The sequence below is a fragment of the Thunnus maccoyii genome, chromosome 3 (genome assembly GCF_910596095.1).
Source record: "Thunnus maccoyii chromosome 3, fThuMac1.1, whole genome shotgun sequence".
Lineage (NCBI taxonomy): Eukaryota > Metazoa > Chordata > Actinopteri > Scombriformes > Scombridae > Thunnus > Thunnus maccoyii.
The window spans coordinates 35005573-35018878 of record NC_056535.1 but is presented as its reverse complement, the minus strand read 5'-3'; the positions used below and the strand labels follow the sequence as shown (position 1 = coordinate 35018878).

The 13306-nt window shown below is 40.3% G+C and overlaps 1 protein-coding gene across 1 annotated transcript in view; it reads left to right on the top strand.

Annotated features, from left to right (window-relative positions):
* The window catches only part of pcbp4 (poly(rC) binding protein 4), a 182866-nt gene that overhangs the window by 89983 nt on the left and 79577 nt on the right, over positions 1 to 13306 (top strand). Inside the window, exons 4-6 of the mRNA XM_042406383.1 lie at positions 750 to 773; positions 3220 to 3252; positions 12448 to 12564. Of these exons, the coding sequence (XP_042262317.1) occupies positions 750 to 773; positions 3220 to 3252; positions 12448 to 12564 (174 nt within the window). The remainder of the gene's footprint in view (positions 1 to 749; positions 774 to 3219; positions 3253 to 12447; positions 12565 to 13306) is intronic.

Genomic DNA, 13306 nt, shown 5'->3' with positions numbered 1-13306 from the left:
CGCCATTTTAGTTACATAGATGGCGCAAGAGAGCACATTACGGCACTGTGGGGGTCAATTTTTACATTTTATCAAATTTAAACCAGACTTGATGATGCCAAATTTGGTGAGTTTTTGAGCATGTTTAGGGGGTCAAATTTAGGTCTGAAGTGGCGTAATAATAAAGAAAGAAAGAAACAAACACACAAAATACAATAAATAGGGTCCTCTGCCTTTTGGGCTCGGTCCCTAAATAATTTGGCAAAAGTAACTGACTCACTGGAAAGAAGAAGCATTGACATAGAAACATACTTTTCCATCAGATATGTAACGTGTGTAACACGTCTACACAGAAATTGCTTCAGCTGCCTTTTACATGAATCAGTACAGCTGGAGCATGTGACCCAAAGCTTATTTTTAGCTTTATTTTATCACCTGTAACTACAGTCGTTGTGTATCGGGCTCTGAGTGCTTCTAAAACTTGGGTGACCTACGCTCAACCCTGTACCTGAACGCCTCCAATGTTCAACATGCTGCTCACACTATGGAGGTCTACTGCACAGAGGAATAAGATATATCAGGCTTTTAGACACAGACATTACTTGTTTGTAGATCAGTTCATTGTTGGTTTGGCTCCAAACATGAGATTTGTTGACAATAAGAAAAATCGACAGCCTTATCGTTTAAGTGGCTGGATGACAGAGAGTGTATCTATCCATCCTTTGAGAGTGTTTATTTTAACGTTCCCTGTTTGTGTTTTTCTCCCACAGGAAGTTGGAAGCATTATTGGCAAGGTGAGTTGCAGTTTCTACCTCATAGAGTGAACCAAATACTTTCTGTCTGAATAAGCATTGGTCCACTGCATGAAAAAGACAAAAGCTTGGTTATCAGGCAATTTAAATGTCCAGTCTACCAGAAAGGATTTCTCTAGAAATAGAATATTATGTTTTTCATATCGGAACAAATTAGAGCACACAGCAAATGATTGTGTCTATGTTGAAGTCATTAACAAGAGTTTGTGAGCATCATTAGACAACAGTTACACATGCAATAATTTCTATATAGTGTGTTTTTTTTTAAAAATCCTCCCCATCTTCAAACTATGGTTTTCTAAAATTGGCATGCCGCTCAAGATAAGGCTCAGTGTAATCCTGCTGCAACGATATAAAGTTGCCATGAAATATGCATTATTAATGTGTAAAATTTCCAGTCAGGCCATGTCATTCCAATCTGTACTTACTGAAAAAGGCGCCGCTCTCCAGGGATGCGAGTCAATTTAACTGTGGACGTGTTAAATAAACCCCTGTAGGATTTTTCCAAATATATCACAGCCAAGTGAAGTGTGATAATGACCGCTGTCCTCACAGCACACTCACTAAACCCATGATTGAGGCTGATTTCCTTCAGCATATATTTAGATTCCCCCCCCCTCCTCATCACTTCTACTGTGTGGTCTATCAGCTCGAAGTGTCTGACATAATGATGGCTTGAGAATTACATCACCGTGTTACAGTTCTAGCTGGGGTCGTGTCAGTCTGTAGTCGCACCGCAGGAGCTTCACCAGCATTAAACAAGACTGAGCTGAGCTGATGTTCACTACAGTCGAGCTCAAACAGGCTCATGTGATACAGACAGCTGTCAAAATCAGGTATTATAGAAAGAAACATACATAAACATACCACATAAGTACATAAGAGCAGTCTTCCTGAGCACATTTCTTTGTGTTAAGTGTCATATTCATAGCATTAGACTCTCATATCTAGCAGCCGCGGTGAAGCTGCTGCTGGTGTTGCTGGTGTTGCTGCTGGGGGGCATCCCAGTGGCTGCTGATTAGCAGGTGGAAAACATCACTGATTCGTTTCCCTCACCTGGATTTTTCCAGTTGAACCTGCGATATTTAAAGTTATAACCTGCTTCTTAACAGCAGGTTTCACCCTGGAGAAAATGCATAAACTGTTATAAAACATTGTAATAAAAAAGTAAAATAACTTGAAACAATCAAACTGTCTTTTAAAAGGAAATTACGTTTTATTTCCACCTGATGTATTTCCTATAAATGCATATTCATCCATGCACGCTGGTTCGTTTACATGGATTTTATTTTGATGAACAGCTGTATTCATTTGAATCCTGACAGTCCTGTTGCCTTTCTGCTTCCATTCTCCGACTTCCTTCTTCCATCCTGTTTATTTGGAAAGCTGTAGGAGGCTCAGCACGTTGCCTCGATATACATCGTTTTGCTGTTTTTGAGTCCTTGTTTCCCTGAATCTCTATAATGGAGCTGGAGAGCACAAAGTCAGCATGACACAAAGAGCCACGATGGACACATTGATGGGAAATACATCAGGTTGAAATAAACCAGAATTATCATTAAATATTCAGGTGTTTGTCTGATTTCCAGAAACTGTCCTCTTCAGAAAAAGTTCATGTTAGTTTAACTTTTAGTCAAGTTTTGGATGGAAATTTTAAATATGAGGACATAATCTCTCCTATGCACTTGTAAAAAGCTGATTAGAAACCTGTTTAAATGTAAACATGTAACAGACTCACAAAGATGCGTCTTCCTGGCATCTACTTGTGTCTCCCTATATATTTAAACTTAAAATTTGCCTTATGTTCACACAGTCAGACTCCAGATGTGGGATGTGACACATTTTTTTAAATCATTATTTTCATGAAATCTGTATTTTTTTAATTCTGTAAACCAAACAAATACATTTCAAATACATGCTCTACATTAAACCAAATATGTTTTGTAATATATTGATGAAAAAATGCTTCATAAATTGTTTCTGTGCCAATATCACCAAAGCCAGTGTCATCAAATTAATACACAACAAAAAGTCACTGTATGCAAATTAAATCCTGCATTTGAAACCAGTTTACATGATCAAAAACAGAAGTAAAGCACAATTTGGGGACAAAACTTCTAATCTTGGTTTGTTATTTTCAAATCTTCTCATCATTTTTCTTCAACACTCCTGTGATACTGTATTCCTTAATTTAGTGACTTTAATAAAGTTTATTTACATCACACAATATCATACAAAAGTAGTTCAATAAGTTAAGTAAAGATGGACAGCATGCATGAACACCGACACACAAATAAAAGATAAATTTGTTTTCAGCTTGTTTCTGAAGGATGATATAGCATCGCTGCTCTTTATCCAGTTTTTCATTGAACTTTGGTGATTTGGAGGAAAAGCGAACTTCATAAACTCTCCTCTTGTGTTTCCACAGAAAGGAGAAACAGTGAAGAGAATACGAGAAGAGGTAAGACTGCGTCGCCCACCCCCCCCCCCCACCGTCCTCTGTAATATTCTTTCATCTCTGCCGTCTTTTCCTATCTCCTATTAATCCACGATAACCCTTCGAATGCAGCTCACATGCATCCTGCTAATTATTACAGCATAATCGGGAAGCGGCGCAACACTGTGAAAATCCATACTAGTGCTGTGAGAAACAGGAAACATGGACACCAGATAGTAGCATGAAAGTCAGCTGTGTCCAACATGATTATATATGCTGTTAGTGCTTATTTCTGCTCTAATTGCATTGTACATAAAAAGATGCTTTTATCAGGAACGTGTAAGAAGTGTAGAAACTCGTCTCCTTGCATGTAGATTCCCATCATATCGAGCTATTTTTAGGACGCGAGTTATATATGTGATGGTGTATTTTGTGTTTTTTGAGCACCCGCTGTGATGTTAGCTATGTTGACGTGTACATATTTAGCCGTGTTTGCTGTCAGCAGATTGTAAAATGGTAGCAAGGCTCGGAGCTGTAGGTGTGGAGCTTCTCTGTGGAATATGTGTCCACTCTGTCTTCCCATCTTTCCCAGGAAAACAGAGATGCAAGTACAGAAAGAGAGAAAAGATGGTGAGAAAGAGAAGAAGAAAGAGCCAAAGAAAGACTTTTAATGCTACATGTGAAATAAAAGTCCAAGAGAGCGCCACAAAGACTGAAATGTTACATGTTCAGATGTTACTGGGCAGATATAAATGTATCTTTAGTCTTTTATAGCAAACATTAGCATTTTAACATTAGCAAGGTCTGGAAAAATTAGAGTATGATCCTAAAACGCTGTTAAAGATTAGTTGTGTTTGGTGATCTCGTGTATGAAGTAACAGCACCTTTATGTTTTCATCCTGAGGAGAAAGAGGATAGTATTTTTTAATTTCTATATTGTGTTTAGATTTTAAAGGCAGTGTGAGAGATGAGAATATTTAGCTTTTTTTTCTGTTAAAAAACATTATGATAACTCTCTTGAGCAGAGAGAGAAATGTGACAGTTTTCAAGTTTAGTAAAATCATAGATTGTAAAAAAATATGGACATATTCACTGTGACGTCACCCACTGGTTTGTGAACTGCCGTTTCGAAGCCTCGAGTGTAGCGATTTGACCGTCGCCATCTTGGATTCGGCCGTCGTCATGTTTCATTTTTGGAATGACCATATTTGAACGAGAGGGTTGAGCTGACCATAGCGCTAGCTGCTAGCTTGATTAGCACGGCGCATTTACAATCCATGATTAACAGTGATAATGCTAATGCTAATGCTATTTTTCGCTAGCGAAAAACAGGCTTAAAACTGTTAAAACAAAATGTACTCACCGGAAAAACTGATCATCCGACTCATTGATGGGTCTTTTATTAAAACCAAACGCTAAACAAGACTTTTTTTTAGGCGACCACAATGTTACAATTAACTTAAGTGAACTGAAAACACTCTGTGAAATAGCAGCAGCTACGCTAATACGCAATGGTCACGTCACATAAGCAACATTGTCGTCGTGGTGGCGTCTGTCAATCACAACGTAGCCATGCCTTAAAGAATACGCTCCTTTATTGTCAATTTTACTCTAAATGGAGCCATAATTTACAAAATGAACATCATGCTGTATTGAAGAAGACTTGAAACTAGTGATTGAGACCATAAACTCATTAGGAAACAGTTTACTGAGGTAATAAATCAAGAGAGAAGTAGGGTCATTTTCTTATAGACTTCCATACAATCTGACTTCTTTTTGCAGCCAGTGGAGTCGCCCCCTGCTGGCCGTTAGAGAGAATGCAGGTTTTTGGCACTTCAGCATTGGCTTCATTTTTCAGCCGCTTGAGTAAAATAGAACTTTTTAAAAAAAAAAAGTGATGCACCTCATGTCTGGGGATCCAACTCTCTTATCATTGACCCTCTTCTCCAACACTAACCTGTAACCATGGCAACTGTACACAATACCAAAGGCCACAGCTGGAGCTTCAAGATGCTCAGAAGACATAAATAATTCAAAAGCATGACAACAAGATTTAACTGACAAAAAATGACAAAATCAACAGTGATTCTGATCCTTTACTACGTTTTCAGGCTGTTTTCATGAGCGACGCCCCTTTCACTCCTGGATCTAAAGCATCAGATGTTCTGTGTTCATCCTGCTGATTAAATCAGTGACTTGTTAATGTATGAAACACCTGATATGAATACCAGAGAGAGCAAAGATCCCCAGAGTTACTGTAAAGATTATCTTTGTCCAAACAGAAAAGCATCAGTTTGTATGCATTTATTATTAAATGGCAGTCATAAAAGCCTCCATACGTCAGAACAGCAGCAGCATAAAGACGAGTAAAATATGAGAAAAGATTATATTCAGATTTTTTTTAAACTATGAAATGAGGCTTAAAATGGGTCACAGAACTCCTTCCGGTGTGTTTCAACATGAAAACAATACACTACTGTGTTTTAATGAGCCTAAATTTATTCAATTTAGTTCCCTGCTTGCCTGTAAAAATGTTGGATAATAACCCACAAACACATTCTTGGGGGGGGGGGGGGGGGGGGGGGAAATTATTTTAGAAAATGTGTGTCCTCAGAGGAAGAGTCTGAAGACGACCGCACATGAATCAACACTCCAGAGAGAGCGAGAGAGAGAGAGAGAGAAAAGAGAGGGAGAGCGAGGGCACGAAAGAGTTATGTTTCTGTTCATCCGTCAGGAGGATTTTAACTTAACTTTTTGAAATGTCGCACAAAAAAAAAATTAAACGTGAACTCGAGCCCGAGTTCGGGAGAATCAATCGGCCTCTTGAATAAATGTAAAGCTGAGATACGGAGGAAGAACTGATTTACAAAAATGTATAAAAGATATGATGAAATGTTTATATGTCATAGTAAATATGTGCTTTCATATGTAACCTGTTAGAGCTCCTTTGTATTTGCTGCTTTATTTTATATTTATTTAGACTGGTGTGAAAGCAGATATGTCATTTTAGCATAAATATCAAGAGGGGGATCTCATTAGTGATCTTTTTAAGGGATATTTATGCAAATGATATGCCATTATAAGACGTCAGTGTGTATAAGAAGACTTTTGAAAGACAAATACGACCTGCAGGGAGACGATCACGTGACCGACGGAGACAATCGAAGGGGTTAGTAGATACTATTAATCCACAGATAGATAAGACAGACCTCATCCTTCAAGACTTTTCTCTTGTAAAAAAAATGTGGAATTGTTCCTTTAAAGCAAAATGCAAACTCACTCTCTCCTGTCAGGCTCTTCAAAACATTTAAATTATTATTTTTGGATCATCTGTGACGCAGTAATTCTCGGCTTGACTCTTCGTCCTTGAATATAAGACGACCTCCACTTTTTCAAATCTAATTTCCAGAGTAATATAATAATAATAATTATATATATATATATATAGAGAGAGAGAGAGAGAGAAGTTACATTAAACCTGCAATAACTGATATTTTGTCCAGTTGTTTTCATCAGAAACAACTAGTGAACTCTGACAATTCACAATTCTGTAGTTTTCTATCATAAATTTAAGGGGAAAATACATGATTTATGTTTGCAATTATGGAAAATAGTCCATTCTCGATCAGATAAAAGACAGAAGGGTTACATAGTGCAGTTTTTTTGTGATGAATTTTACTGACAAATGAAACTAAATAAAGGCCAATAACAATATGTTGTCATAGCAGGAAGCCTCGCAGTAGACTGATGAAAATGTACAGAATTAATATTAAGTATGAAATACAGTAGAAGATTTGCCTCCTAAAAACAAAACTAGATGTCAACGTTTAATGCAAGAAAAGAACCAGGCTTTGCAAAAACTGCTGTTTTCATTTAAACTTACTTTCATCAGAAACAAGTAGTGAACACTGACATATCATCAGCTTTTCAGTTGATGTGTTGAACTTGTTAGCAAACAGTTGCTTATTTCCACATCCAGCAGTTACGGAGCAACATTATCATTCATGTGGAGTCGTGTTTCTGTCCACCTGGTGAATGTAAAGTCCAATATTCACTCTCTTTTAGCTCTGTTTTTGTTCTCCACCAACTCCTGAGGGAAATATCTGGCTCTTTAGCTGCTAAATGCTCCACTATGTTCACCAGCTAGTCAACAGCTAACTGTGTCTGTTTGCCGTTTGGTGCCAAAACGACGCTATGAGAGACGCTGAGAGTGAACCAGAACAGTAAAAGTTGCAGCCGGACAGATAAACAATGAGCTGAAACTCACTATAAAGCTGCAGAGAGGAGCTGCAGAGTCTCTGATAATTCTCTGTAGGTTCGTCACTACGAAGATGCTCAAAACCCAAACTCAAATTGAAAACCTCATAAAACAAGCACCTTATTAAAAACTCAACAGCGTTAATAATCCAGGTATCGCCTCTACGGAGAGATTTAGGGAGAAGGATCAAACAAAAGAGACAGAAAAAATGAAATAGCGGGAGACAGACGAAGAGGAAAAGAAAACAGAGAGTCTTTACCCGAGCGTTTCTTTCTGACAGCGTAACTCACAGAGCAGGAAGCATGAATATTTAAATGGATCTTTGCTTCTCAAGGACAAACACAGGAGTTATATTGGATTTATACGCTACGTCTTCCTCTCATTACTCTTCTTTATTCTCCAACCTGCTACTGTACCTCACTGCCTCACTCATTGTCTATGCAAACAGACAGATCAAACACACACACACACACACACACATACACACAAACGTTCACTAACAAAATGCATATGAAATCCAGCGTTTCAAGGCCATATTCTCACACAATGCCAGGGTTTTTTCTTCTCCTTCTTTTTTTTTTAAAGAGCCTTTTGGCAGAGAAACACCACATGGACACATATACAAGGAGAGGACACAGCATGCAAGAAGTCCCTTTTCATCAAGTCAATAAAGGCATTGATGTCAGGTTGTAGCTCTTCATAATGGCTTTACACACAAGCCCTCCCACTGACACACACACACACACACACACACACACTGTGACACTAGGAGTCTCTAATAAAGCAGAACAGAGCAGAGTAATCCAGTTGAATGACATGGCTGTCCATCCTTCCTACACCTCAAATGACAAGTAATGAAGACGACCATCCAGCGCGGCAACAGCAACACAACTTCCTGCTGCATGTCTCACTCATTATGGAGGGAGGAGAGAGGGGGCGTGGGTGGGGGGGGTTACAGGGAGATGGAGGAGAAAGGGACAGGAAAGACAAGGAACACCCAGTTTCTTCCAGTTTAGAAGATATCTTGATCGGGATTTAGCTTCAAACCTGTAATTTCAATCAGGAGAGACTCAATTTCTTTATGAAGTAAATGATATTTATTGAACAAGCATGATAGATGAAGGTGACGGATATGAAAGGAGGGAGGTGAATGAATGTGAGAGTAGTATAGGATAACCCCCCCCACCCCGATGGAGTCTAGACACTGGTGGTGATGAAGAGGAGTAGATCTTGGTGGTGTGAACTCAGGCCTGGTGCTGAAGTAACGGAGTGGAGAAGGTGATGATCTGTGATGAAGAGGAGAGAGCTGTGGAGGTGGATGGATGAGGAGGAGGAAGGTCGTGATGATCGCTCTGGAATGACAGCTGACAGCGACAGAGAGGGAATTTAAAGTTTGACAGGTGAGCCGTGATTGGTGGTTAGAAATCGTGGAGCGATCTGATTTGATAAAAAGGAGCGACGCCCCTAAACAGCTGATGCGAAAGCGGGAGGAGCGGTGGAGAGAGAGAGAGAGGAGAGGGAAATGAATGAATGGTTTATGATAGTCTTCCTGCCTGAATTTTACGCTAAACTTCATTTCAGTTAATTTGGTCCAAAGATCAAAGACCAAAGAAGAAGAAGATCCATCGTTTCCTTTTAGTTCTGGTTTGTGTGCACATTCTTGTTGGATTATATTTAGACACTCTTGGTTGAGGTAAAAGAAAGATCATGATCTTGGTTTAATAGTAGAAGAAGTCAACATCAGTGTCCTGCATCTTGGTCCTTCCCTCTGCACTCTTATGCAACATGTAACTGAAAGAAAAATGTTGAACATGATCCAGGCAGCGATTCCAGTTTATCAGCATGTAAAAATACTTTCTAGTAGACAGAGTCGCTTTCTCTGAGATGCATGTGTTGCTTCACTCGTCTGATATTTATTTATTATTCGAATTTAATCTCCAAATAGATTCTGAGGTGACACACCAGAAGAGATTTGCGGCGCCTCTCTTTTCCCTCCGTGTAGAAGAAGAATAGAAGCTATACACTTATGTTCTGGCGAGGCAGAGCGGCGAGGAGCAGATGAAAGTAGGTGGAGTGATTTAATAGAGAAAGGAGGGAAGGAAACGGAAATATGGAGGAGAACAAGGAGTCAGGAACGGAGAGAGGGTAATTGATAGGACGGGGGTTAAGTAGGAGGATCATAAGAAGGACAGAGGGATATGGGAGGTGATGGATGGAGTGATTGCGAGACAGTGAGATAGATGGGTAGTTGGAGGGAGGGCGTATCAATAAATTAATGATAATGAGACTGATTACATAAAAGGATAAAAGGAAGGGGAGGGAGAGACGGAGGGGTGGTGGATGGATAATGAAGGGGGGGTTGATCTTGACTAGAAAGAAGGAGTGAAGGATGGAAAGATTTGCGGTTAAAGGGAAGGAGGAAAAGTGGGAAAAAAGGAACATTTAGGAATCAAAAGAACAAAGGATGGAGAGAAAAACAGATTGAGGAGGAGAGGCAGATGCCAGCTGATGTGTTTTTACTGAGATACTAAACGGTGAGAGAGAGAGAAACAGAGAGAGAGAGAGAGAGAAAATTATTCCATCATTGCTTTATTACCAATCGCTGTACAGAAGCTGCAACACACACACACACACACACACACACACACACACACACACGCACACGCAGCATTATCATTCCATTTTCATAACAATGAGAGGAGACCGCAGTCTGAGGAGGATGAGATGAGGGCCGACAGGGGCTCAGACTCACTAATAAACACACACACACACAATGAAATACACACTGTATCCACTAAAAGTCACACTAGAGCAGAGATGTACCAGGTCCACTGCACAGTGCACAAATAAAACATATTTACACTCTACTTACTAGAGGTGTGTCCGAATACAAATACATTATTCTGCAGAGCACAAATAGTGGGGGGTTTTTATGAATATTTGTTTCATACAAATACTTTTAAAAATTATTTGTTTTTGGGAAGAAAAAAAAAACAAGTTAAATACCAGCACACAGGTCGGTTACATCACTATCTCAGTGTCTCTCCTCTGCTCCGCTGTGACGTCTATCAGCAGGTCTCAGTGAGGGGAGTCACATCCACCTGCTACATGACGCACATTTCCTTTGGACATCACTCCCGGAGTTGGGGGTGTTCCCCAGAGATAAAGCTGAACTACTGACACACGCTTCATGAACAATTATTGTAACACTTTAATTTTCTAAAATTAAAAGCGTAATAAAAACAAAAACAAAAACAGGATTTTTAAGCCTCTTTCCACTTTTATTCAAATACAGATACAAATACAAATACTGGGCTCTCTGCACATCCCTAATTACTACATACTTTTTGAATTGTTAATCCAAATTATTGCACATTTAGTGTTACATTTGAATAAAATCTGGGGACTGATTTCCAATCAGTCAATCAAAATGTTTATAAAATAAAAATTTAAACAGTGGAAGTATTTCAAAGTGCTTTGCATAAATACATAAAATATGAGAATAAGTGAAGAATCAAGAGAAAAAAAATGAAACAAAAATAAAAAACAATACAGAATTCATGAATAATAATAAAGACTTGAAGCTTGAGAGAGGTTAAGTTATGTTTCATGTACGTCAGCGTTTATTCACCGAGTCTGTTTACACCTCAGACAACATGAAACACTTTTTTTTTTTTGCAATATTCAAACTTTTCTTTTTAATTTCCAACGTTTCTACTCAGTTTTTTTTATGTGCAAATCTCTCTATATGTCTATATGTGACTGTGTGTGTGTGTTCAGTGATAGAGAGATCAGCTGTAAGTGAAGCAGACAAGGCTGATTGCTGCACGACAGACACACACACACACACACACACACACACACACACACACACACACACACTCACACACACTGCTGAGCTCATCATCCACAGAACAGAAAGCGATTAATGTATTTTAGGCTTAGAAAAACAAATATTTCCTTCTTTCTTTCCTTCTTTCTTTCTTTCTTTCTTTCTGTCTTTCATCAGACCTGTAATCCTCCCGACACATTCGACACATTCGACTCGAGGCCGCTGTGATTTGAATCGTCTCTATTTCGTCTCTACTTCGCCTAACTCGCACTTCGAATTTTCTCCTGACACCCGTCCTCTCCGTCCGTCCACCCTTGTACGGTTATTACTGCAACCTTCTCTCCGCCTTCTCCCTCTTGTTTCTCCTCAAATATTTGCACCACCTTGTCTCTCTCTCCTCCTCCTCCTCCTCCTCCTCCTCCTCCTGTACCTTTTCCTCCTCTTCCTTTTTAATAAATCTCTCCTTCCTTCCTCTCCACATTTCCCGGGCTTGAATCACATCCTCCTCCATCCTCCTCCTCCTCCTCCTCCTCCTCCATCCTCCTCGTCAAAATCATCTTAATCTTTCTCTGCCTAATCTCCTCCCCACCTGTTCATTTCCTCCTCTGCCTCCCCCCCCCTCTCTCCCCCTCCTCTCCTCTCCTCTCCTCTCCTCTCTCCTTTCCTCTCATGTAAACCTTGATTTACTTCGTCGCTCTTCTCCTCATCCTCTTCTCTCGCCTCCCTCTTCCAGCCTCCTCGTAATCCCTCTCTCCTCCTGCATCACAGGTGATCTCCTTTAGGGAGCGGGGGCAGTGTGGCAAAAAATGGTTCTCCTCCTCTTCTCTGTCTTGGCCCACATACCTCCTCCCCCCCCCCCCACTAATGTGTTTTCTCTCTCCCCTCCCCTCCCCTCCCCTCCCCTCCCCTCTCCTCTCCTCTGGTCCTCCTCTCCCCTCTCCATTAACCTCCATCTTCCCCTCCCTCCCCCACGTCATTACTCACTTCCGCTCTGCTCCCCACCTGCCTCCCCTTCCTTCCCTGATGTTTCCCCCTCCCTTGCTTTTTATCCCCCGTTCTCCCTTTCCTCCCCCCTCCTCCTCCTCCCTCCTCCCCCCCGCCCCCTTCCCATCTCTGTCTGGACCCACAGAGCAGCGCGAGGATCAACATCTCAGAGGGCTCCTGTCCAGAGAGGATCATCACCATCACGGGTCCGACGGACTGCGTGTTCAGAGCCTTCACCATGATCACGTTCAAACTGGAGGAGGTGGATACCGCACACACACACACACACACGCACACACACACACACACACACACACACACACCTCTGAGCTCCCACGGTGTTCCCGAGCCGCTCTTGAGTGAAGTGCATAACCTTTACTTCCCCCACAACATGGCTGCTTCCTGGCAGGGAGCCATTTATTATACTGTGTCTAATGGGATTGTCTGACCTCACACACACACACACACATACGTACCAGCACAGATGCACTCAGATACACACACACACACACACACACACGCAACTATAAGTGAGTGTTTCTCACAGGAATTTAAGGCTCTCTCTATCCGTCCATTTCTATTTCCTTCTTTCCATCTCTGCAAAATTACAGCTGGAGGTAAAACATCGACGGACTGATTGGATCAAATCGCAGCTATTGTTGGATATATCTCTAATTTGTTGTATTTACTCTGAATCTATTGCTTCCTTCCTTTTTTTTTCTTGCTTCTGTAATTTGACGGAGATGAAATTTAGGCGGTAAAGTTGTGGATAAATCAAAAAAGTAATTCCAAACCATTTTATTTAAAGGTAAAACTGATCTTCATCAGGTCGTTTATGTCACCTGATGAACGTCTGACTGTGATCAAAACACTGCGTTTAAATTGATCCTTGGTTAACAGTTAATGTTCAATACAACTTCATTGTCAGTTTACTCAGATTAAACACACAGTTACACATATGACACTTTTTATTAGACACATTAGACACATTCAGATCTAAATTA